The following is a 25,339-nucleotide window of genomic DNA, read 5'->3' on the forward strand; positions in this document are numbered from 1 at the left end:
CCCGGCAGGAGCCGAGCAGCGAGGTGGCACCTTCTCTCCGGCGCGAGAGGCCGGGGGTGTCCTGGGCTGACGGCGCAGTGCTGAGCGCGGCTGCCCAGAGAGGCGGCCCAGGCCGAGAGTCAGCGGGAGGGGCCGGGCGCCCCAGCCGGCCGGAAGGGGAGTCTGAGCCGGGCTCGCGGGCAGGGACAGTGGGTCACCGACATCGAACACGGCCTTGTTCTCACCGGGCTCACTCGAGCCGAGGCTGTGCCCCCCACCTCCCGTCGGCACGGAGGACGCCCGCCAGCACTGGGGCCTCCTCCCTCGCGCTCATAAGGACGCGCCAGACCTGAGGCTCCGGCGGCTCCCGCTCCCCGTCCGTCCCGCTCCGTGGCCACAGTGGGGGGGAGGCTCTCCCAGGAGCAGCGCCTGCACAGCCACCGGCCCGTGCCCCTCGGCGGCCTGCTCAGGGGCGGGGGGGGGCACTTCACGCTGCACCCCAGAGCGTGAGGACAGGAGAAGCGGGAAGGCTCCAGGTCTGTGCGCACGGAGAGCGACTGCCCCGGGTCCCTAGTCTATCTGGGACCTCCCGCCTGCCCGGAAGGCTGGGGTGAGCTGAGCGGTGCGGGGAGCAGGGGAGCACGTCCAGGCTCCCTCGGGCCTGGCTGATGCTGATGGGCGGGGAGAGGGTGGCGACCCGCGGGGGGCCCAGGGTTAGGCCCACGCGGGGCCCCCCCGGGACACAGAAAGGGCCGGCGAGCTCAAGGCGGGCAGTGGCTGACCCGAAAGGGCCTTTGACACCCTCCAGGCGCCTCGCGTTCCCGGGAGATGGAGCCACAGAGTTGCTCGCGGCGGGAGGTGGCTCACGGCCGCCTCGAGGAGGTGGTCAGCCGGGGGGCGGGACGGAGCGGCTGGGCAGCCTGGGCTGGGGACGGGGCGGGCGGGGGCGGGGCGAGGGTGCAGCAGGCCCACCTGCCGGTAGTACTCCACGTAGGACAGCTCGGCGCCGTCCCGCCTCCGGAAGGTGTGCGTGGGCCTCACGGACCAGTCGATGTCGTCCACGCGGTAGGTCCTGTTGTTGTACCTGGAAGGCAGGGGCCGCTCGGCGTCTCCCGCGGCTCGGCAGGGCAGCCGCTACTTGTCCGCACGCCCGCAGCGCTGGGCCCCACGTGGAGGTCGCGAGACCCTGACGCAGGGACAGTCGCTCTCCACACGCGATGGGCTCTCCCCTGCCGAGGGCGCCCAGGATGCTGTGCTGAGCCAGGTCCCCTGCCGCTGACCCAGCACCCCCTCGGGGAGAGACCGAAACGCGCTCAGCCGTCCCCGGCTTCTGGTGTCCTGACCGGAGCTCCCGAGAGTGGCTCTGCCCACACCCTGGGAGAGGCGGCCCAGGGACTGCCCGCTTCTCTCCGGGTCACTGCCCGCGGGCGGAGGGGGAGCGCCCGGCTCTGCCCTGCACCCCGGCCTGCTCTGAGCAGGGCCCGCGGCTTCTGCAGGCCCAGAGTCTGCAGGGTGCGCCCATGCGCCTGGTGCAGGAGCGGGAGGATTAGGCAGGGCATCAGGCGGCCCTCTCCTCCGGGGGCGCAGGGTCCGGCCACCCCCTCTGCTGCGTCACCCAGAAAGCCATGCGGGGAGCCCAAGCCCCCCAAGGAGCACGGGTGGGGACCCCGCCTCGTTGGCTGTGTGCGCCAGGGCAGGTCACGGGCAAGCCTCCGGGCTTGGGGCTCTCAGCTCGAGACACCCCCGGGGAAGAGCAGGTGCAGGCCTGCCTGTCCCGAGGCGCCAGCCGCTGGCCCGGTCAGCCGGCCAGGGGGCCGCGAGCGCAGGCCTGTACCTGGTCAGGACCACCAGCCCCACCAGCTGCCTCTCGCACGCCTGGGTGAAGCCGGACTCGCCCGCGGAGAGGTGGAGGCCGGCCATGGACTCCAGGACCGTCTCGTTCCGCAGGACCTTGTAGCTGACGTCGGCGCTGAGCAGCAGCTGGCTCTCAAACCGCGACACGGAGACGGCGAAGCCGGGCCAGAGGGACAGCCTGAGGACACGGCGGACACGCGGGGGTCAGACCCGCCGCCTAGCCCGGCGGCCTCCCTCACCAGCCCTCCCGGCTCCCGCCGCCGCCGTGACGCCGTCTCTCCTTCCCGCCGGAGGGGCGAGGCCCGTGCCAGGGCACAGCACCACCCTGGGGGCGCCCCCCCGCCCCCCAGTGTCCATGGGTCCTGCTCAGCGTCGCCCCGGGCAGAGGCTCACAGCTGAGGGTCAGCACACGCCCGGCGTGACCTGCCGAGGCGGAGAACCCCGGGGTTCAGAAAAGCTCACGACTGCGGGTGTGGAAGGCGGACGGGCGCCCCTGCCCCCCAGGCTGCACGGGCCAAAGCCTCAAGCAGGAAGAACCGGACGCGGCAGGAGAGACCTTTCCGGAGAGCAGCCCAGGGCACCCTCGGGCCGAGAGCGTGCGGGGGCCCCTCGGGCTCGGCGTGGCACTGCCCACCCACAGCCACCCCAGGACGCGGGGTGGGTGACGGGGACGGCGGGGCCTCACCCGGCCGCGTGACACACCTCCCCGCACGCTTCCCTCACGCCCGACCTCCGCCTTCCTGAGACGGCGCAGACCAGGACGCAACACCCGGTTCTGCTTTCGGTCCCGCCTGCCCGGCAGAACGCGGGGCCCGGATTCCAGGACTCACGGCTGTGACCCGGCCGCGGCAGGAGCGCAGGCCCCCAGCGCCAGCCCACCGCCCCGCGAACACCCGGAGATCAGACGGATCCACGTTCCCCGCCGCGGAAGCTCCGTGGGGGCACGAGACGGCAGCGCCGCGTCGCCCGCCACGGCCCGCGTCACGACAGCGTCACCTACTTGTGCTGGGGAATGTCCACGGGCTCCGAGGGGTCGTAGAAGTTCCGTCCGATCTGGTACAGGGACAGCTTTTTCAAGATCCTGAAAACACATTGGAGAGTCTTCGGCGAACGTGTCCGCGGCCGGAGCCCCTCGGCCTGTGCGCGCCGAGCGTGACGAGGCCTGTCCAGAGCGCGGACTCCCCCGCACGGCCCCGGACGGCAGGTCCCGCACCCAGCGAGGGAGGCGCGCTCGGCCGTCTGGCCGGGGCAGAGGCCGTGACGTCCTCCCACAGGCCCTGGCCAGCCCCCTCGGCGCTCTCCGGGGCTCCCTCAGGCCCCTGGCCTCGGGCCCCTCCGTGCAGGGTGGCCGTGTGCACCCAGCGGCGCCATCCTCAACCCACAGTGGGACCCGGGGCGCCAGGCTGTGGCCCTCACGTGCCCAGTGCGCCCTGGGACGCTGCTGCCCGCTCGGGTCTCCAGACCCCACTCCCGAGACTGCCCGGGGGCCCGGAGCGGCGCCTCCCGCCCGCCGCCCGTACTTCCTGAAGATGACGCCGAGGACCTGCAGGCAGGCGGGCAAGTGCGCGGGCAGCGTCCCGGTCAGCGTGACCGTCATCTTCACGGTCTCGCCTCTCTGCGTGAGGCTGGTCAGCTCCGTGACCTGGGGACAAAGGCGGCAAGTAGCACGGGACGGCGCCCCAGTGTGCCGGGGGGGCGGGGGGGGGGCTGGGCCGAGGCGCGGCCGTCGCTCCCCACCCGGAGCCGGGCAGGCGGGGCAGGTCCAGGCGTGCGGACAGCGCTGACCCTCGGTGCCCACGTCTGAGGGAACCGTCAGCCCAGAGTTGAAGACCCTGAGCCGCCCAGAGCGGCGGACTCTGCCCGGCTGCCGGGGCCGCGGGTTTCACGGAGTCCCTTCCCAACACTCGGAGGAGAGGCGCCACGGCCGAGGGAGGGGAGCGGGGGAAACGTGGGGAGGCGGGCGGCGCGGCCGGCCGGGGCAGGAAGGGCTCGGGGCTGGACACCGGAGGAGCCGGGCCTCCCGGGGCGGGTCTTGGCGGAGGGAATTTCTCCTGCACGCGAAGCTGCACGGAATCCCTCGGCGCGCTGCCGGCACCCCCTCAGACAGCAGGCGGGGTGCGGGGACGGCCAGGGCCCCACCTCATGGGGGGTGGTGTTCTTGGTCACGCCCTGTGCTCTGCCCAGGCTCCCCGCAACACTGTTAACCCCCCACCCCTCCCACCGTGAAGTCGGGGCGTCGGAACAGCCGCCGGGTGACCCAGCTCCGGGAGCTCCCTCTCGAGGCCCCGGGGTCGCAGGACGGGCCTTGTCCTTAGCCGGGGTCTCCACTGCCCCCGCCGAGCCCACCCAGCTGGCGCCCCTGAAGTGTGGCCCCGTGTGTGCTGCCAGCCCTTCTGGCCAGACTCCCGCGCCCGTCTCCCTCCCCGACCAGTCCTTCCCAGAGGAGCAGCCCGTTGCCAGCCCCTGGACTGGAGGGCCGGGCCAGGGCAGGGGGCATCACTGGGCAAGACGAGTAAGCGCCCCCAGCCCCTCCGGCTGCCGGCCCTGCCTGAGCTGGGCGAAGCCAGACAGCGGGCGCGGGATAATTGACTTCACATCCCGGAGACATTTTTGCTCGTGACTGCGCCCCGGCTGTCCTGCCTCCTCCACGGCGGCCACCTGCGCGTCACTCCGGGACGGACCGTGTTGCGGGCAGACGACGGGCAAAGGAGTCAGAAGCGGGCATGGGCCGCGGCCAGAGGTCACGCTCTCGCAAGCTGCCCGGGACGGCCGCTGGGACGCAGGCCGTGCAGGAAGCGGTGAGGACGCGGCAGCTCTCAGGCCGGCATGACCCGCCCCACCACAGGCAACACCGGGGGCCAAGAGAGGCCGTTCCTCCACGGTTCCCAGCACGGGCCCCGGCTGCGGGCTGCGGGCCAGCTTGCGCCTTCCAGCGCCAGGCCGTCGGCTGGACTGGAAAACGCTTGCTGCCAAGGCCTTTGTCGGGGCGCCCCTGTGCTCGGGCCTGGGGACGGGAGGGCCCTGTCCACCCGCCGGGAGGTCCTGCGTGGGGACAGGGGCCCCCAGGAGATCAGCCTGCGCTACCTTGTCTTGGAGCTTCTGTGACAGGAAGAGGGTGGCCCCGTCGAAGGCCTTGGCCTTGCCCGAGAGCGCGCTGTGGCCGTAGAGCAGGGCGGTCCGCAGCCTGCGGGAGTCCAGGGCCGGGCTGTAGGCCACGTGGTACTGGTACAGCTGCCAGTCCTGCGGCAGGTCCAGGCTGAAGAGGTTGGTGGCCAGTCTCACGGGGATCCCACTGGACCCTGGGGGCGCCCACGTGTCGTCTTACAAATGCAGAGGGGAGGCACAGCACGCGGGTGGCGCCGCCCCTCGCACAGCAGACGCAGCCACCCCAGGTCAGCTCCCGTGGACTCGGGGCGACAGCCTCGGGGGCCCGCCGCAGAGAGAAGCGCCTCGTGAGCCGAGGGACACAGCCCCGCTCCTCCCGGCCTCGGCCCCCGCCGGCCTTCTGGCTCAGCCTCCGAAGCCCGGCCCCGGCGGCTGCTCTGGAGCGCGGCCTCCAAGGCGAGGACACTGTTCTCTCTGCCCAGAGTGCGGCCCCCTGGGCTGTGGGCGGCATCATCTCAGGATTCCGTGCCCGGCCGAGTCAGTCTGTGAGGCAGACTCAGGGGTGCTGGCCCTGCGCGGGAGGCCCGGGAGGCCGCCCAGGACCCTTGCCTCCCTGCAGAGCCCAGCGACTGTCTCCAGGGAGGGCGCCCCCCCAGGGCCCTGCCCGGGGCGCTCTGCCCGGGGCAGGGCAGCCGCAAACAAGAGGCTTCCTCCGCCCAGCGCGGCAGGGACAGGGAAAGCTTTCTCATGGTCCCAGGCCCCGAACAACGGCCTCCCCTTGAGGTGCCGGACGGGCTAGAGACTGCCGTGTCCGTGCGGGCAGGGCCCCGGGGCCCCAGCAGAGCTCTGGGCCTGGAGGAGGGACACGGTGAGGCGAGCTGGCTGTGGGGTGAGGGCAGGCAGCGGGCCCTGCCCTGCTTGGGAGGCCCCCCGGGGTGCCCCGCAGCAGTCACGGGACGCTACAGCTGCTGCCTGCACCTGCGCGTCTTCACGGGGGACACCTGGCCTGAGGATCGGTGAGGACACACCCGCTTCCGCAGCCCCCGGTCTGGTGCCGGCTCAGGAGCAGCCTGGCCTCTAGACACAGGAACCTGGAAACAGGCCCCCTCGTCCCACTGACCGCCGCCGCCCAGAGGGAGCAGCACCCCACGCGGGACCAGGGTGGGAGAGACGAGCATGTGTTTTGCCCCAGCCTGGGCACGGGAGAGCCGCTCCCCGTGTGACATCTTTTTGGAAATGGCCTCGCACTGAAAGGAAGCCGCGGGCATGAAAACCCGGCTCCTAGATGACGCCGGGCGCAAGCAGCTGGCGCCGCCCAGTCTCTGCCTGTGTTTCAGGCCAGGCGAACCCTGGGGCGCGGGGGGCGCACCTCTCTTGCAGGCCCTCACGTGGGGCATCTTCTCCTGGGTACAGATGCCCGCGAGCTCGTCAGGGCTGGCGTTTCCACCTCTGTCCAGGGAGGGACGTCCGGCCTCCCCCGGGGAAACGCCTCCTTCAGCTGCAGTGAACGGGAGAGCGATGACCAGACCCGCAGCCGAAATCCCGGCCCCCAAGGCCAGAGTGTGGGGTGACGCTCACCCCAGCTGGAGGGAGCGGGTGGGCATGCCCCGGGGGAGCGGGGGGCTCCCGCCCCTGCGCCCAAGAATGTGGGGAGCCGTCCCCAAGGGCGCTGGATGGCACCTGAGGGGCGAGGGTGCGGGAACCCGGGGGGCACAGACCTGCGTCGCCCACCCAGCCCGGCGGTGCGGGGACCAGCCCCCCCAGGGGCAGGAGGCAGAGGCAGCACTCACCCCGCGGGCTCGCTCCCCCGAAGCCGCTGCCCGGCGGTGCCTCTCTGTCCCCCGGGGCCAGGGCTGTCGGCTTGAAATGGGCAGAAAGGTCGGATTTAAGATGTAAAGTCTTGACCCAGAAGGGCGAGAAAGGGGGCGCAGCACCCCGGGCTCCCTGAGCTGGATGCCCCCGGGGCCAGGCTCCTCCCCAGACAGGCCCGCAGGGTCGGGCGCAGCTTCTGCGCTTTCCCCGAGGTTTTCCCTCTTTGGGGGGCAGGGGAAGGCGTGGGGAACCAGGCGGCAGGAGCCCTCAGGCCGGGGCTCCCTCCAGGGGGCGCCCTGCGGGTCTGCGGGCCTTTGGGGGCCACCCCCCCCCACTCCAGTCTGAGCTTCAAGCCACCCGCGCTCCGTCTCCCACCCCGGCCGGCGCGGGGAGGCCGCGCCCCAGCCCAGGGCCCCGGCGGGCTCACCTCGCAGGAGGGCGCTGTGCCCCCCGACGGCGTGGCCCGGGGGCGCCCCACCTCCGCCTCCCCGGCGTCCGCACTGCGCCCCCAGCCTCGCGCCCGCGCGCGGGCCCGTCCGCTCATGGCTCCGGCCGGGCAGCCTCCAGCGCAGCCGGGCGTTGTCCGAGGGGTGTGGGGGGGGGGGGGGGGGGGCGCCGCCAGCGGAAGAGGCCCCCAGGGGCGCGCTGGAGGGGGCGGGGCGTGTGGGGGCGGGGGGCGGGGCTGGGCGCCCCTAGGGGGGGCGTGGGCGGCAAGGAAGGGGTGCGTGGGCGGAGGGGGTGCTGGGCGGCGGGAGTGTGGGGGTGAGGCGAGCACCGGGCCGCCCCCCGCCCCTCCCCACCCCCCAGCCCCATCCCTCCCCGCCCCTCCCCACCCCCACCCCCATCCCTCCCCGCCCCTCCCCACCCCCCACCCCCTACCCCCCATCCCTCCCCGCCCCTCCCCACCCCCCATCCCTCCTCACCCCCCCACCCCCCCACCCCCCCACCCCCCCACCCCCCCACCCCCCATTTGCGAGCGCGGGCGGGCGCGGGGGGCGGGAGCGTGAGCTGCACCCGAGGGCGTCACCGCGGGGTTCTCCTGTCTCCCTCTGCGGTTTAAGGGCGCGTCTGTTTCTAGGTCGGGGTACCCCGGCCGCGTCAGTTCTCGGTGTGACGTCCGCCCGCCCGCCCCCCGCTGTCCGTGTTCTGCGGTTCGTGCGTCTGGGTCTCGCCGGGAGAACCTCCCTGCCCGAGTGGACCAGGCGGTCCCGGGGCGCTGCTTCTGTTAGGGGGAGCAGGAGGTCCCAAAGCTGATCCCGCACAGGCTTCGTGGACGCCACCCCCGCCCCAGGCCAAAGCCACTGGGAACCCCAAATCCCATCCCCACCCAAGGGAAGGGGGCTGGGGCCTGAGGGTGGGGTTCAGCAGCCAGGTGGGGATAAAGGCAGACACGTGGGCTTTGGGGGGTCCCCCATGTTGGCTCCCCGCCAGCTCGCCGCGTCCGGCCAGCTCGGAGAGCGCCTTTGGGTTTCCAGGTGGGCGGATCGGGTGGGACGCATGAGACTTGATTTCCCTGTTTCTCCCTGCGTTGTCCCTTTTCCTTCTTTCCTTGTCCCTTGTCAATAAACCTTTATGAACCTTCTGTGTGCGCCTGCCGTGGAGTGTTCGTAAGTCCTTGTAAGCGCGCGGTGAGGACCCGCAGCCAGGCACCCGCTCACTGTCGGGGCTGCCCTGTAGCGCTTCCCTGAGGCGCTGCTGACCGCCTGGCCGGCGTCTGGCCGGGCGTGGACGGCGAGGCCGAGGGCGCGGCCCGCGGCGGGCGCAGCGCCTGGACGGCGTAGGCGGGAAGGGCCGAGCCGCCGCTGCTCCACCGCCGCGGGGGGACCTGCGGGGCCAGGGGTCGCCGTGCCCAGGGCGACAGCGGCCCCGGCCACCCGAGCGCGGAGGGGAGGCGCGCGGGGCTGTGCGGAGGGTGCGGGCGCAGGGCACCGCGGCCGTGGCCGGGCGGGCCTGACCGGGTCTGCTGCGGCCCCGCCGGGGGTCACAGCCCGCGCGGGGTGGGGGCGGGCGGCGTGGCCAGCCCTCGCCCTCCGGAGGCCACCGCGGGGTGCGCTCTGCGGCCTCACCAGCGCCAGGGGGGGGGCCACTGGGGCGGCTGGGGGAGCGCCTGCTGCCCTCCCGCCTCTGCACTGCCCGCGCTGTGCCCCCAGAGGCTCCGCCCGCAGCAGCCCTGACCCGGGTGTGGCGGCCCAGGCGCGCAGAGCCCAGTGAGGGGATGAACTTCCCCCGCGTTCCACGTCTGCTTTCACCGCGAGGGAAGGCGCAGGGAAACACCCAAGTCGCCCCGCGAGTCGGCTGAGAGGTCTTTTCCCGGTTAGTCAGTCCTGGGGCGACGATTTTTTTTTTTTAAGATTTATGTATGCACACACGAGCTGGGGTGCCGGCCAGAGGTGGGGGGTGCGAGGACTCCCCAGAAACAGAGCGGGGAGCAGAACAGGCAGATCCACTGAAACCCACTGCTGAGGGAGCGGCGGGGAGACGGGAGGGGTCTGCCGCGCCGTGTGGGTAGCTCCCTGGCCGGGGATGCATCTCTCGCTGCAGAGGCTGCCACAGCCTCACAGCGCGGCGTCCGAGCCCCCCGTGCTGCCAGGGAGCCCCTGCCGACGACTTAAATGACGTCACGCAGACCCTGGGTGACACGCGGGAGGCGCAGACACGCGGGGAGCGGCCCCTGCGGGGCCAGGCCGGCTCCCGCGCGCACCGGGGGGCGCACGGAGGCCGCGAGCTGCTGGCTGGGCCGCCTCGGGTCTTGCGGATTGAGGCTGGACAGGCTCCGTTTTCAGCCTTTGTTTTGGGGCGCCCCCCCTTCCAGAAACGTGCGGACAGCGCTGTCCCCGCGTCCTCGGGCGCCAGGGGGCGCTGGGCTGACGGAGCACGGGGGCCCAGCCAGCGCCCCCAGAAGCTCTCACCTGCCTCCCTTCTCCCCCGCCTCCCGGGCCCTGTGCCGCCCCGGGGCGCGGCTTCTCCCTGCTGCCCAGCGACCGCCCTTTCCTGGCCCCTCGCTTTCCAGATCCGCAAGTAAGTGAGCGCGGATGCGCGTGTGCAGACCAGTGTGCAGACGTGGGCGCGTGTGCAGACCAGTGTGCAGACGTGTGTGCAGACCAGTGTGCAGACGTGTGTGCAGACCAGTGTGCAGACGTGTGTGCAGACGGGCGCGCGTGCAGACGGGGGCGGGCGTGCGGGGGGGCGCGCTCAGCGCAGGTGGGAGGCGCCGTCGGGACGTGCCGTTTGCTGCGGGAACGCGCAGCGCCCCCCTCCCAACGCGCCCCGGGGCCTGGCCGGCTCCTCCCGCGCTCGCCCCGCGCCGTCCGCGCGTCCTGCCCCCGGGGATGTGTCGTCCGCGGGCCCCGCAGCCCCAGCGGCCACCAGCTCCGGCCGCCCGGCTCGGGCGCGCTGCAGGCCGAGGGAGGACGCGCTGGACGCTGGCCCGAGCCCCGGGCGCGGCCGCCCAGCATGGGGGTGAGTGGCGCGGACACGCCAGGAGATGAGCCGTCCAAGCCCCCGCTTCGCGGCTCGCAGAAGGGGCCGGACGGGCTCTGCGCGGGTCAGCGCGGGCCGGCCAGGCCGCCCCCGTGGGCGCCCCCTGAGCGCCGTGCGCTGCCCCGCCGTGCGCGTCGTAGCTCGTTGTCCGGCACCTCCGCGGGCGCCGCGTGGAGAGATGCCCGCGCGGAGAGATGCCCGCGTGGAGAGATGCCCGCGTGGAGAGATGCCCGCGCGGAGAGCTGCCCGCGCGGAGAGCTGCGTCAGCCGCCCCGCAGGACAGGGAGGCCGCCGGCCTCTCACATCCTTCAACTCCTGGTCTTGGCGGCCTCTCTGAGGGTCTGGAGCGGAGTGGACAGGCCGCCCCCGGGGCCAGACGCGGCTCCCCACGGCCCCTCCTGCAGGCCTGCAGCGCGCCCTTTCTGACCGGTGCGGGCGCAGCCCCAGCCGCTGCAGAGCCGGGTGTCTGCGGTCGGACTCTGGCGGACAAGGCGGGAGCGCGGGCAGCGTCAGGCCGCCCGGCCTGCATCCTGCTTTGTGGGGCTCCTGCTGACTCGGGAGTACGTCTTGCCCCGAGGGTTCAGCCACCCACGCCAGGTGAAGCCACCTGTCCCCGCAGAATTCTTGACCTGGGGAGCTTCACCCCCAAGACCCCACGGGCAAGGCCCCCTGTCTTCCTGATGCGACATCCCTGCAGGTGCCCGCAGGTAGCTAAGTCATCCGCACTGGCCACAGCCAGTCTGTAGCCACGTGACAGGGAAGCTTGTGCCTCAAAGGGAGGGAATGACAATGACAGGGAACATTCTGAAACCAATACAAGGCATTTAAATGCACCTTTATATTAATATATGTGACCTTTTAATCTGCTCAGTTTGGAATATAAAATGACACCTGTCACCTTTCTCTGGGGCTTTGATGAGATCAGCCTAATATTGTTTGTTCTGGTCCCCAAATATGCCCGTAAATAAAAACGCAACCCCTTCTCGTGCTGACTGTTCCATAAATACGTGGCAAGTTTCTAATCAATTTAAGACCAAGACCAGCATTTGTAAAACGCTAGAAACCTGTTAAATACGTAACTAAAGAAAAAAAGGTGCAGCTCCCCTGTCACCCAGAGAGTCAAGTTCAGTCTAAGTGAAGTCACGGGGTCAGCTTTGGGGCTGTCAGCTGTGCTCTGCCACGGCTCCTGGGGGTTACTGGGGGGCCTTGTGCCATGGCTGCAGGGGAGGGGGAGCCTGGAGGTTTCTCCCGCCCCGCCCCCCCCACCTGAGAGCTGGACCGCAGCCTCGCTCCCCCTGAAAGGCTCAGCTCCTCCAGGCAGAGGAGGAAGCCGAGGCTCAGGTCCCACTTGGCCCCTGGGGCCGCAGGTGCTCAGATCCAACCCGCTCCCTGCAGACCCCCAGGCCCTCTCCCGTCCCACCCACGCAGGCTCCAGATAACCCCACGGCCGCCCAGATCTCAGGCTAGTTTTAAGACAAGAGGGCCCCTCTTCCTTACTCGGTTGCTGCTGCGTAATGCTGCCCCACTACAGTATTTTACTGAGGACACTTTATCCAAAGGTCTGAATTTCTCTTTTGAAGGAAAAGAGAGACTTGAAGAGGCCGGGTCTTCGCCTGTCCAGCGGGTCTGCAACAGGCGCAGGTGAAACTCACCGATGAGCAGCCAGTTGCACTAACCAAATGCAAAATGGCTGTGAGCAGTACCTGCATAAACCCAGTTCCCTGTGAGCCCCGCGCCACCCTGAGCCCCGCTACAGAAATCCGCCAGTGCAGGTCCTTCCGGCGGAGGAGGAAGAGACCGTGTTTTCAGGCTGTAAGTCCGCTGGTCTTTGTCACTACACTCTTAAACAAATAGGGTGTACCCATGAATTAGTCCAAGCGCAGTGTTTCCTTTTGAAGGGTGGGGGGCTGAGGAGCCCTTGAAGGGCCTCCTGAGCGCCCCCCACAGCACAGCCCAGGCCCACGCAGCAGGCACAGGGCATGGACCAAGCGCTGCTGGCCACACCTCCCAGAGTCAGTGCACGTTTTCAAAGTCCAGGGGCGCCGTGTGGGGGCTTGCAGGTGGGCAGACACGCTTGTCACCCGCGGGCAGGGCGGGAGGCGCCCGCTGGTCTCTGGAGGCTGTGGCCACGAGCAAAGTCCAAAGTTTATGCCTCGCACTCACGGGGCTCCGCTGCGGAGCGCGGAGACAGGAAACAGGAGCTAAGAGCCAACTGGTCCACACAAAACTGCCAGGAGCACACACGGGGGTGTAGCTGGGGGGTGAATTTTTTTAATGAATCAGGTCCCAGGAGCAGCACAGACACAGCCTGGATCTACCTGTGGACCGTGACCTGCAGCTTCCCCGTCTTCTGCAAGCACGTCTCTGTGATTGTAGTTTAGCAAAATGCAGGTTATGGAAAAACACAGGCGCAGAGGAAACAGATTCGGAGATGCTCATTCACCTTGTGCAGGGATTCCCCACACAGCCAGGGCCCTGAATTTCGCGTTTGACTGGCGAGGCGCTGGGCATGGGGGGTCGAGGGGGGCCTCACTCCCAGGTGTGCCTCGCCCTTCTCCCGGCCGGCTGCCCCCCCCCCCCCGCCGCGCGCCCAGGCTGGCGAGGGCTGCGAGGTCCCCGCACCGCGGACGGCTGACCAGCGTGTCCAGCCCGGGCGGTCTCCTTCCTTCCCGCGAGCGCACCGGGGGCTGGAGCGCAGCCCGCGGTCGGGGTTCCGGGAGCCCCGCGGCGGGCGGGGCTGCGGGGCTGCGGGGCTGCGGGGCTGCGGGGCTGCGGGGCTGCGGGGCTGCGGGCGGCCTCAGCGCCAGAACCAGCGCGCCAGGTCCCGGACGCTGCGGGGCTGGGCGCGCCGCCGGCCTCGGACAGCGGGTCGGGCGGGCGGGCCTGGCCCCGCCCCGGGCCCCGCCCCCCGGGTCCACCCCCGCCCCGGGACTCCCTGGGGCGCCCGCTGGCCCCGCGCGCCTCGCCGGCCCGCCTGGTGCCGCCAGAACCAGGGCCCCGCGCGGGCCGGTCGGGGGGCGCCGGGGGCTGCGTGCGAATCTGGCAGCCACGCTCTGGGGCGCAGCGGTGGCCCCGATGTGCAGCCCGAGTCCTCCTGTGTGTCCCCGAGGCCGCGGCTCTCCCCGGGCCTGGCAGCTGCGGGGCTCCCCTCCCGCTCTCGCGGGGGGCTCGGGGTGCGGGGGGGGGGCGGCCCTGAGCGTCGGAGGGGGCTGGGGGGCCGCGCGGGCCGGGCCGGTGCGTGCTGGGCGCGGCCACGACCCGGGCCAGGGGCTCAGGCGGTCCCGGGGTGCGCCCTGCGTGGGTCAGGCTTTGGGGTCTAAGCGGAGCCCGACCCTGTCTGCGCCCAGCGCTGCGCCTGGAAGACCCCGCGTGGGGCGCAGGGCCAGCCTGCGGGGCGCGCCTCTCTCCCAGCACGTCCCCAGGCTGCGGATCGCTGCCCCCCCACACCTGCTTCTTGTTCTGCTCCCAGCCCCCCCCCCCCCCCCCCCCGCACTGCGCGGTGCCTCAGTTTTTGCGGTGACTGCCCAGAGCAGGCTGTGCGGCAAGGCCTGCCCAGGCCTGGCCGCCCCGCAGACGCTCCCCAGGACGAGGGCCCGAGGCCAGGGCCCGTGACCAGCAGGACCCACAGGCGCAGACACCCGAAGAAGAGCTTCTCGTGCCCTGCCTCCGAGGTGGGCCTTGCAAAGGTTAACATTTATTTTTTATATTTTTTTTAAGATTTATTTCTTTATGCATACAAGAGCTGGGGCGCAGGCCTGAGGTGCAGGGGTGAGAGGACTCCCCAGAGACAGAGTGGGGAGCAGAGCGGGCAGATCCGCTGAGATCCACTGCTGAGGGGAGCAGTGGGGAGACAGGAGAGTCTGCCGCGCCCTATGGGTAGCTCCCTGGCCGGGGATGGAACTCGTGCTGCAGCGGCTACGGACAGCCTCATAGTCTGAGATGTATCCCCTGGTGCCCCCAGGGAGCCCCAAAGGTTAAGATTCAGATGTGTAAGAACAGGGGCTGCTTTGCCCACTTCCACGAGGACAGTGTCGATGACAGCCCTTGGGTTGTAGCCGCTGGCCCCTGGCGTGGTCAGTGTGGTGCCGGGAACTTGCGGGCGTGGCCGGCAGAGCCAGCCGCCGGGCAGGGGGAGCAGCAGGGGCAGCAGTCAGGGGAGCAACAGGCCCGTGTCGCCCTCCTCTGCACACAGCTGGCCTCAGCATTTCTTTAGGGCAAAATAACTGAGGACCAGATGCCCCGTCGAGAAGGACTGACCTTAACGTCCGGGACTTGCCGCCCTGCCCATGTACACGAGCCTCAACCTTGTGCTGGTGGGCTGTGGCCTGGGCTCCAGGCCTCTCGTGGGCTGCCCAGTGAACTCCTGGGCGGGCTGTCCCCGAGACCGGCTCTTCGGGCGACTCTGGCAACGCCGCGCTCCCTGGACTCGCTGTGGCCGGAGCTGGGCAGCGCCTGGGACTCTCCCAGGGTGTTTTGACTAAATGGAAATTTTTACATAAAATCTGGAAAAGTCTGGAGCTGGACTCAAGGGAATATTGACTGTGTCAATATTTTCCAGTAAGGAAGGGATGTGCCCAGCCCACAGCCCCCCGCTGACCCGCCTTACCCCATCATGCTGAGACCCCGGTGGGAGCTTGAAGCCCAGCTGAGGGTGGCCGCGGAGGGGGAAGGCGTGAGACCATCACACCGGGCGAAAGGGCTTTTCCCGAGGGGTCGGTAAATCACAAGTGATGTATAAAATATAAAACCGGACAAATCCAAACAGCCACAAAATAGAAACAAATACAAAATTTTAGTACAAACATAGAAAGATATTTATGTCCTGATTTATTTATTTTTTTTAATTTTCTAGAGGCATGTCTTATTTATTTATCTATTTGTTTGTTTGTTTTATACAGGCACTGGGTACAGTCAGAAGCGCGGGAGAGTGAGAGAATTCAGAGCCAGAGCGGGGAGCAGAGCAGGCAGAAGGACCGAAGGACACTGCTGAGGGGAGCAGCGGGCGGCAGGAGAGGTCTGCGCGCCATGTGGGACCCTCGCCTTGGCCGGGGAGCAGCCGGGGATCGAACCGGCGCCGCAGAGGCTGCGGGCAGCTTCGCAACCCAGCGCTCAGCCGCTGCGCCACCGGGGAGGCCCTATTTATGTCCTGATTTAACGTTGTATTTTATCGAGATGCTGGATGGTTTCATTTGTAGGAGGAATTAGAGGATCCAAATAAGGGATCAGGGAAAAAAGTTATTATGATAAAGTAAAAATCAAAATCAATAAGCGACTGTACACCAGAGACATTCTGCAGGGCGGAGAAGGGAGCAGGATGAGAACAGGGGTGGGAAGAGCCCAGGGGACTGTGGGGGGTTCACGGGCGAGTGGGTGGTGGGGATTTCACGGGGACGATAATCGAGAGGAAAATGCATACCTTGTCCAGAGATGAGCGATGTGAAATATATATATATATATATATAAAGTTGTATGTTATCAAGTGGGAAATAGCATTGTTGCGAAGAGTCAGGGATAGACAGAGTTTGTGAAATCATCAAAGAGGGTTGGACCCCCCAAACCACCCCTCGGATCTTACTCTGAGAGCGGTTCCAGCCACGCACGGGTATGTGAGTAGGAGCGTGCGTTGGCCACGTCAGAAATGTCATTGTTCTCGGGCCTCCCTGGTGGCGCAGCGGGTTGAGCGCAGCTGTGGAGCTGTCCGCAGCCTCTGCAGCCCCGGTTCGATTCCTGGCCAGCCAGGGAGATTCCCACATGGCGCGCAGACCCCTCCTGTCTCCCCGCTGCGCCCCTCAGCAGTGTCTTTGGTCCGTCTGCCTGCTCTGCTCCCTGCTCTGGCTCTGGTGAATCCTCTCACCCTCCCATGCCTCTGACCTGTATCCCAGCTCTTGTATAAATAAATAAAATCTTTAAAAAACAAATGTCAGGGCCTCCCCGGTGGCGCAGCGGTTGAGCGCTGGGTTGTGAAGCTGCCCGCGGCCTCTGCGGCGCTGGTTCGATCCCCGGCTGCTCCCCGGCCACCAGAGGAGGGTCCCGCATGGCGCGCAGACCTCTCCTGCCACCCGCTGCTCCCCTCAGCAGTGTCCTTCGGTCCTTCTGCCTGCTCTGCTCCCCGCTCTGGCTCTGGTGAATTCTCTCACCCTCCCGCATTTCTGACTGTACCCAGTGCCTGTATAAACAAAAAAACAAACAAACAAGCATGCCTCTATAAAAAAAAACCAAAAAAAAAAAACAAAAAAAAAACAAATGTCATTATTCTCCACGGGGGCCCTGGTGTTTGTCTGTGGGTTTAGCTCTCCCATTTCCTAGTGTATCTAGAAGTGTCTGTGGGTGCCTGGCTTGCGAGAGCCGCAGTGCCTGGGGAGATGCAGGGCTGGGCCGCAGGCTGAGGCTTCCACAGCCGGCCCGGAGGCCACTGTCGGGGTTCAGAGGTCCCACGTGGCTGTGTCCACAGGACAGGCCTCTCAGGGGCTTCGCTCTCCTCCCCCCGGGACCCGGGAGGGTGTCCAGGACGCTCACAGGATGAGGCCGTGTTGAAGGGGTAATAAATGGGCATAATATATGGTATGATGTCAGACACGTCTGGTAAAACACGCACAGGGAACAGGCGTAGAAATACAGCAACACGGTAGCCGTAGGTTCTGGAAATGAAATCATAGGTGACCTTTTAAAAGGACATTTTCCACCAGTTTCCTGGCCCCGTGCCATCGGCCAGCGCGTCTGAGAGACAGGAGCTTGGTCGGCGCCGGCGGGCAGCGCCTGCCCCTGCGTCCGAGCCCTCCCTTCTGCGTCCTCCACTTGCTGACTGTTCTGGCGCATTTCTTGTTGTTTTTAAGCGAGCGTAATTCTGCTGCCGGAAGAGCTAAGGTGAATAATGTTTACTTTGGGGTAAAGACCCAGCACCCGTGTCTGTGTTTCCTGCCGTGCATTTAACAGAAGCTGAATGAGGAGCCCAGGGCACCCCTCGGGGGCGGCTAAAGATAAGAGCAGTGTCTTCCCCGCGGGCATTGGGCGCTTAGCAAGCTTCACCAAAAGGCTTTCTTTACTTTAATTTATAGACAGAAATGAATACCAATAACATGAATTACAAACTAATGGACTTTTTTTACACTCCTTAAACACAGGCGTGCGTCTCTGTTTTTCAGGCACCAAGAGGAGTTTCCCTCCGATGGGAAAACGCAGCGTCTTACCCTGGAGGAAAGAAAGACCGAGCTGGTGAGGGAGCGTGTCCCGGGCGCCCGCCGCCCCGCCCGCGGCACCTGACCTCGCCCAGCACCTGCTCTGGCACCGGGGGTGGCTGAGAACTGCAGACTCGGGCCCCCCAACAGCTGCGGATTCAGCACCCCCGTTTTAATGAGATGCTCTGTGACTTGTGGGCACCCAGAAGCTGGAGTGTTCGCTTGTCAGGGGCCACGGAAGCAGAAGGCGATGACAACTCGCGTGTGGGAGGGAGGCCCGGGCGCCGGCGGTGCACCGGACCGTGGTCAAACCTAGAGGGTCGCGCGCTCCGCCTGGGCCTCAGGTGACGTGCGGCGCCACAGGAGCCGCAGCTGCTTGGCCGGTGTTGTTCGTGGAAAGGGGAAAGCACAGTGAGTGGGCTGAGGTGGCGGTGAGGAGGGCCCAGCTATGCGGCTGGAGTCCCTCTAGCGGGGAGGTCCCTGAATCAGTGAAATCCCAGAAAACCCCTCCTGGGCAGGGTCCAGGCAGGGGCAGGTTCGAGGGCCGCTGGCGTCCCCGCTGTGGTGGCAGTCTCGCGCCCAGCCCGAGCAGGGACACCGGCGCTTGTGGGGAGCCGGGGGCCATCTAGCCGATCCGGGACAGTGGCAGCCGCCCACAGCCCTCCCGCTGCGCGGGCTTCACTCCCCGGCACAGCCGTCGGCCCGCCAGGCCTCCTGAGTCCACACACAGGCTCGGTGGGAGACACGGCCCCGCTCCTTGGGGCTTCTGAGTGCGACGGAGGGTTTCTGAAAGGCATCTGCGGTGCTGTGCCCTGGGATCTGCCGCCTGCCCCCGCTCCCCCGGGCGAGCTGTGTCGCCAGCGGTCCGGGCGGGCACGGTGGGCTGGCTTCCCAGTGGCGTCTGCGGGGTGAGCTAGAACAGGGACAGTTACTAGGGTGACACCCAGTGGGGGGGGGTGCGGGGCCATGCTGAGCGGTGGGAGAAGGCAAGGCCTTGGTGGCCAGAACCTGCGTGTTGTGTCATCTGCTCCCTGCGAGGGGGGGAGGAACCCGGTGCCCTGTGTCTTCCAACACAGGTCCTTCGCTCTTCCCGTGGGCCTTACGGCCGTGAGAAGCCCGTGTGTCCAAGGGGTGGCTTCGTGAGTGTTCTGGGCGAGAGACTGACCGTTATAGATGGGACGTGGCAGATCGGGTGGAGAGCTGAGGTCAACAGCTCCGACGGGCAAGAGGCCCGGGTTGGCTGGGGCGACCGTGCCGTGAGGACACTGGGTCTCCGTGGCCTGGTGCAGGGTCCTGGCCGGCTCCCAGCCCTGCCACCCCCACGCCGGCCCCGCCCGCCCATGATGGCTTCTGTGCCATCGGCCAGCTAAGGGCCGGGTCTGGAAGTCCAGTGGCCACAAGCCTGACGCTCTGGCGCACGACCTCCCGGCGAGAGTCTCTCTGCCTCAGGGCCTGACCGCGGGGCGCTGCTGTGAGTGGGGCGTGTCCAGGGGCCTGCCGGGCGCCTCTGACCTCCAGTAGGGCCAGGCGGAGCTGCCGCCGTCTTGCCCCTCGGCCCCTCCTCCCGTTCCCACCGGGGAGCCAGGACGACCCCTCCGGAAGCCACCCAGCTCCCCCCAGTCTCCCGCGGGGGGAGGTTCTTACTTCTCAGGCCTCCGTGCCGCGAGTAGAACTTGGCCTGCGGCAGCAGGCTGTTCCGGCCCGGCGCGGGCTTCAGGCCGCCGGCGGGCAGGTCCCTCTTGAAGCTCCAGATCCCGTCCAGGGCCACTGTCAACCAGTCCAGAACAAGCCCGCGTCACCGGCTGGCGCCGTCAGCCCGGGGCGCACCTTCCCCGTTTACTCAGAGCTTATTTTTCAGCCACGAGGGTAGAGGCCGGCTCTGATTTATCAAACCTCCCACGATCCTTTTATTCATTTATTCATTCATTTGTTCTATGCAATTAAACGTCACAGTGCTGGCCCTTTACCCTGCCCCGCAGAGAGAGATGAGAAGTCTATATAGGGGGGGCCTCCCTGGGGGGGGCAAGGGATTGAGCACCGCACTATGAAGCTGTCCGCAGCCTCTGCAGCACGAGTTCAATCCCCAGCCAGGGAGCTACCCACATGGCGCAGCAGACCTCTCCTGTCTCCCTGCTGCTCCTGTCAGCAGTGGATTTCAGTGGGTCTGCCTGTTCTGCTCCCCACTCTGTTTCTGGGGAGTCCGCTCACCCCCACACCTCTGGCCTGCACCCAGCTCTTATATGCATAAATAAATAAATCTTAAAAAAAAATAAAAGAAAGAAATATCAAACTTCCTGGAAAAAACACCACGAAATATCCAGAGCGTGATGTCCCCCCAGGGGCCCGAGGGGCATGACCGGGTCCTGGCTTGGGCTCGCCGCGGGGCTGGCATCTTCACCAGCTGTGCAGGCCTCAGGGGTCAGCCACACGCTAGGAGGGGTGTCTCCACACAGGAAGGTGCCACACAAGCGAGGGCGGCAGAGGAGCCCTCACCCCGGGGCTGCGGGACCTGAGCCAGCTGTCCTGCCCGCCGGCCCGCCCTAGGAGCCCATGCCAAGGAGGTTAGGGGCATCTTTGGGGCCAGACATAGGCGTCGGGCGCTCCCCATGTGGGCCTGTGGACTTGGGGGAGCTGTGACCCAGGACATGGGGTGGTGTCATCTGCCTGAGGTCTGTGCACGGCAAGCGTGTGTGGACAGTGCGTGTGGACGCGCACAGAGCGCCTGTGTGTCCTCACAGCAGCCCTGCCCTGCGGCCCTGGGGCTGTGGCCTGGATGGGGCAGTGCTTTCCTGGGCGAGTGGGGACCCCACCCACTGCCAGAGGCACTGCCAGCGGCTCCCCAGGCCCCTCCAGTCTTAACCTTTGGGGACACCACAGTCCCCTGTCAGGGCCTGACAGTGCAAGCTGCCCCTCGGGTCTAACCCGGGTCTCTCGCCTGGCCCGGCCTGTGTCCACTCCTGTCCCATCCGAGGAGAGCTGAGGCCGCCCGCCCTAGGCGACAGGCGGACTTCTGGGGCCCAGGGTGGGGACCCTTCTGCAGGGCACCCTGGGGAGCCGGGAGTGGGCTGCGCCGTGTGGCGCTCGGCTACAGGAAAGCGGTTCCGAGCAGAGGCCTCTTGGGACGGGCCCCATGTGGCTGCCGTGTCCCCGCAGCCCCTGAGAGCGGAGACGGGCCGGGAGGGCTCAGCAAGCAGAGGCGCGTGGGGTGCCGTGCGCGCGAGGCTGCTGGGAGCAAGCCCAGGCTGGGTGGGGGTGGCCAGAGGGACTACAGGCCCCCCCCTCCCTGCGGAGGGGCTGCTGCTCTGGGAGATGCCCCTGCTGCGCCACGTGGCTCTGGATGAGGGCGTGGGGGGACGTGGGGTGCTGGCCAGACACCTCAGCCCTGCGCGAGCCCACAGGGAAAGGGCAGCGGCACAGGGGAGCAGCCAGCCGCGCCCCCGTCCTCGGAGCCCGCGTCTCCAGAGGCTCGTGTCTCTCCGCAGCCTCAGCCTCGCGGCACGTTCTCACCCCACGTTGTGAGCACCTGGACCCGGGGCTCCGCGCGGCGGCCCCGCCAGCACCCGGCCGGCCTTCGGGAAGGTGCGTCCCTTGAAAAATATTTTTGTCCCTTTCAGTCTCCCCTGAACGTGAGTGTAGACCCGAGAGCTGGAAAGGCCAGTTTACAAGCCAAGACCCGTCCCTCCTGCTCAGCCGGCCTCGCCCTGCCGCGGAGGCCTCATTTCAGTGTCTGCTGTGTCTGGGGGCCCGGCTGTGTCTGGGGGCCCGGGGCTGTGTCTGGGGTCCTGGGGCTGTGTCTGGGGCCCCAGCTGTGTCTGGGGGCCCGGGGCTGTGTCTGGGGTCCCGGCTGTGTCCGGGGGCCCGGGGCTGTGTCTGGGGGCCCGGGGCTGTGTCTGGGGTCCCGGCTGTGTCTGGGGGCCCGGGGCTGTTGGCTGGGGGCTGCGCGGGTTGCCCAGCACACTGCACGACCACAGGCATCTCTGCCGAGTGGACTGAGGAGCAGGACGCACCCCCTCACTCACAGAGCAGCACCTCACACTTTCTAGTTTTGGACTCAACCCGGTGACCGAGCCAGGCTCCCGGTTTTTGTCACACAGAGGGCGCCGAGGGAGACGTCAGGGCTGGCGCCCGCTCGGGGCCCCCGGGGAAGCGCGAGAGGCCAGCGCAGGCCGCCTCCATCCATCTGTGGACCCTGCAGGTCCCACCGGGAGGCTCGAAGCCCACGCGGCCGGACCCGCGGCGGCACACGGATCTGCAGAGTCCTCCTCGGGGGCCGCAGGGGCAGCGTGGACGGGGTCCAGCGATCGCACGCAGCCTCCCAGGCCCTCCTCCAGACGGGCTGCTCCCGCTCCCCGCGCCCGGCCACAGCTGCAGTGAGGGGCGGGGGCAGGGACTGGGGAGGCCCTTTGTCAAGACCCGTGTCCGGGTACGCCCAGGTGACGCTGGCCCCGCTGGCCCTCCCCCGTGGACAGTCTGCCCCGGCACCCAGGGCTCTCGCCGGCCCTCTCCTGTCTGCATTGGGGCTCTGGAGGGTGGAAGCCTAAGGAGGGTTCACTGAGGCGGCTCCTGGCCCTGCCTCTCAGCACAGGTGAGTGCGCCTCACGGCCACAAGGATGGGCACACACCCCCCTGCCCAGGACCCCTGGGCCGAGCAGCTCTTTCTCCTGAGCCTAGTGCTGCCCAGTGTCCTGCCGGCGCTGTCTCTCAGGCCCACGCGGCTCGGCCTGGGCGTCACTGCCTCAGCCTGGGAGGACTTTTGCTCCTGCCAACTGCATGCAGCCTGAGAAGGGCGAAGCCCCACGTGACTGTCCCCGCCCTGGCCGACTCCGCACTGGTCACACACAAACGAGGCAGGCAGGGTCGAAGTCGGGGCTCCAGGACAAACCTGGAGGGCATGGGCCACCTGGTCCTGCTGGAGGGACTCTCACGCCTCACCTGCCAGCGGAGGCTGTGGCCCGAGGGGTGTGGAATCCACTGTGTACACACTCACACCCAGCCGCACCTGCTCCCGCACCTGCCGGGCAGCTGTGTGCCGGCCCTGCCTGCACTGGGGGTGGGGGGGTCTGAGACAAGAGACTGGGGGGGTATCTGAGAGAAGAGACTGGGGGCCGGGGTGTCTGAGCTTATCCGCAGTCACCAGTCACTGCTGCAGAGGGGAGGGGCGTGCAGCGGGGCCCGTAGGAGCCACGACTCTGCCTCCCTCTCTCAGGGGCCCTCCCAGCGCCTGGCAGGGTGGGGGTGCGGCTGTGGCTCCAAGCGGCTACGCTGTGGTCTCCCTTTCTCCCACCCCTGCGCCCAGGAAATACTGAAAGCTCAATTTGTATGTTAAAATAAAGCTCCTGGGCCTCCCCTGGTGGCGCAGCGGTTGAGCACTGGGTTGCGAGGCTGCCCGCAGCCTCCTCAGCGCCTGTTCGTTCCCCGGCCACGGGCGAGGGTCCCACAAAAATAAATAAATAAATAAAAGCTCCTGATTTTTGAAGCGTTGACGACTGGCTGGCTCCTGCACGTGACAGATCCAGCACAGACCCGTGGACGTGTCTGCACGTCCACTCACGCCTGGCACGGGGCCGGCGGTTTGCATGAAGTGGGGCCCAGAGCCTGGCGGGTGCCTGGCGCAGCTGCAGGGCCTCCTCTGGCCTGAGCCGAGCGCCTGCCCGGGGGTGCAGCGGGGCTCTGGAGGCCGTGGCGGGCTGGCCACCCCTGCTGGTTTTCAGCCACCCTCAGAAGACAAGCAAGCATCTCCCGTTGCTCCTTCAGGGAGCTGGAACCCTGAGGGTACAGTCAGAACCCGTGACTTGAACCGGAGATGCGCTGCAGAGATGCCGCTGCAGCCCCTCGGGGGTCGGAGACGGCAGGGCCCTCACATCTCCCCTGAGGGCCTCACTGGGCCTCCAGACAGGCCTTCCCTCAGTGAGCGCCAGGCAGCCAGCAGCGGGGGCTTGTGCACTGTGGGGGGTTGAATCTTGGGGCGACCTGACCTATGTAAGTGACGGTGGATCTTCTGTCAGTGATTTGCAAAGTGGAGCCCCTGGACTGGGGAGAAATGCAGGTTCTTGCCCCCCCCCCCCGGCCCATGCTCTGTCTCTGGGGCTGCAGCCCAGTGAAGTCTGATGGGATGGACACTTGGGGCACCACCGTTATTGTCACCCTGACACTATCGGGGCCGAAGGGGTCATCGTGCTTCCCGGAAGCTTGGAAAACACTTTAGTCGCTCGTTATGAAATAGAAGCAGCCCCGTGGCAGCGCGGACAGCAGGGAGGCGGCACCACCTCCCCGCTCCCCACGGCACCACCTCCCCGCTCCCCACGGCACCACCTCCCCGCGTCTCCTGCACGGGACGGCTTGTGCGGGTGAGTAACTGTCAAGCCAGCGAGAACCGCCGAGCCCACGCTTCCCGTGGCGGCGTGCGGTCGGGGCACACGGCGGCGCCGCCCGGCCAGCACGGCCCCAGCAAGCCTGTCCCTCCACAGCCCTCTGCCCGCTGGCGTCCGGCAATGCCCTTTCTTCCCCTCCGCTGTGTGAGGAGCCGCCCCTTCGGGCAAGACGCAGAGAGCACAGCGAGCCCCGGCCGGCGGTACCTGCGGGCGGGCGTGTGACGTGGCGGTCGTCCCTCTTCATGGAGAGCTCCTCCTCCCGCACCTCCTTGATCCTCTTGTGGGGCTCGCAGTACAGAAACTTCTTCCCTGGGAGGCACGAGGGGAACTGTGATCCCCGGCGGCCGCCCGCCCAGCCTCAGCCTGGCAGCGCTGCGGGCCGGCGGCCGGGCCACCGAGGGGGTGCGTGACTCAGGGCCGGCCTGCCGGGGCCCCAGGGTGCAGGGGGCGGTGGCGGCTCTGGACGCTGACGAGGCCCCGGGGAGCAGGCGCTGAGGCGGGTCCCCCAACGCTCCCTCCCGAGACCCGGCTGCCCCGAGGAGCCAATCACGGAGGCCAGGAGCGGCTCCCCAGCCAGCCTGGGCGCCGGGGAGGTGGCGGAGGAGCGTCCCTGGGGAGAGGGGTGAGGGCGGGCTGCCCCCCGCAGCCAGGGCCCCCGCCTGGCCTCTCTCAGGAGGGCCACCGGGCCAGGACGATGCGGGGAGCAATCTGCGTCCAGCACCCCCCCAGCGGCTGCCACCCTCTCCGCCCCGGGTCTGTGCGAGGTGCCCGCGAGCGGGTGTGACTGTCCCGGGCAGCGCTTGCCGCAGGCGTGTCTTACACGCCGGGGCGCGGGCGCGCGTGAGTGTGCGAGTGGCCGCCGCCCTGGCCGCGGGAGTCTGAGTCTCCGCAGCCGCGCACTGTCCAGGCCCCCCGGCACTTGGCTGTTCTGTTCCCCCCCAGCCTCGGGGCGGGGGGGCTCCCCGGGTCCCGGCCTGGGAAGGCGCCGGGAGAGGGCCCCCCACCCCGCCGGGGGCCGCCCCCCCACCCCCGCCCCGCACTCACACGGCCTGCGCGCCTCGGGCGGGCCCGGCTCCCCGCGCGCCCCGCACCCCGGGCCGGGCTGCCGCGGCTGCTCCGTGTCGCGGGCGGGGTCGGACGCCCCCGCGGGCCCCGCAGCCTCCGCGCGCCCCATGCTCAGTCGCTCGGTCGCCGCCCGGCGTCCCCCGTTGCCGTGGCGACCGCGGCCCCGCCCCCAGCCCGCCCCGCCTGCCCGGACGCGCCGGGGACCTGGGGGCGGGCTCGGGCTCGCTCGGGCGGGCGGGCGGGGCCCCTGGACCCGCGGCCCCTGGACGGGCCGGGCGCGCTGACCCGCGGGGGAGCCCGGCCGGCAGGAGGGGGGGCGCCCCCCCCCCGAGGCGGCCACGGGTGCCGCGCCCAGGTGCGGCGGGCAGGTGAGCGCGGGCAGGTGAGCGCGGGCAGGTGAGCGCGGGCAGGTGAGCGCGGGCAGGTGAGCGCGGGCAGGTGAGCATCCTGCTGCGGGGCCCAGAAGCTGCGGGGTGGGGGGGTGAGGCGGGGATGGGG

At 68.5% G+C, this 25,339-nt stretch overlaps 1 protein-coding gene across 1 annotated transcript in view; it reads right to left on the minus strand.

Annotated features, from left to right (window-relative positions):
• Positions 1-24,950, minus strand: part of PIWIL4 (piwi like RNA-mediated gene silencing 4) — a gene marked incomplete at both ends in the record, with an annotated part of 35,451 nt that extends 10,501 nt beyond the window's left edge. The window contains 11 exons of the mRNA XM_084248512.1: positions 952-1,063; positions 1,814-2,011; positions 2,834-2,914; positions 3,354-3,475; positions 4,918-5,132; positions 6,308-6,436; positions 6,657-6,798; positions 8,409-8,575; positions 19,050-19,172; positions 23,981-24,085; positions 24,821-24,950. Coding sequence (XP_084104638.1) covers positions 952-1,063; positions 1,814-2,011; positions 2,834-2,914; positions 3,354-3,475; positions 4,918-5,132; positions 6,308-6,436; positions 6,657-6,798; positions 8,409-8,575; positions 19,050-19,172; positions 23,981-24,085; positions 24,821-24,950 — 1,524 coding nt within the window. The remainder of the gene's footprint in view (positions 1-951; positions 1,064-1,813; positions 2,012-2,833; positions 2,915-3,353; positions 3,476-4,917; positions 5,133-6,307; positions 6,437-6,656; positions 6,799-8,408; positions 8,576-19,049; positions 19,173-23,980; positions 24,086-24,820) is intronic.
• Between the last annotated feature and the right edge of the window lie 389 nt (positions 24,951-25,339).

Source organism: Talpa europaea, assembly GCF_964194135.1.
Source record: "Talpa europaea genome assembly, chromosome: 12".
NCBI classification, from domain to species: Eukaryota; Metazoa; Chordata; class Mammalia; order Eulipotyphla; family Talpidae; genus Talpa; species Talpa europaea.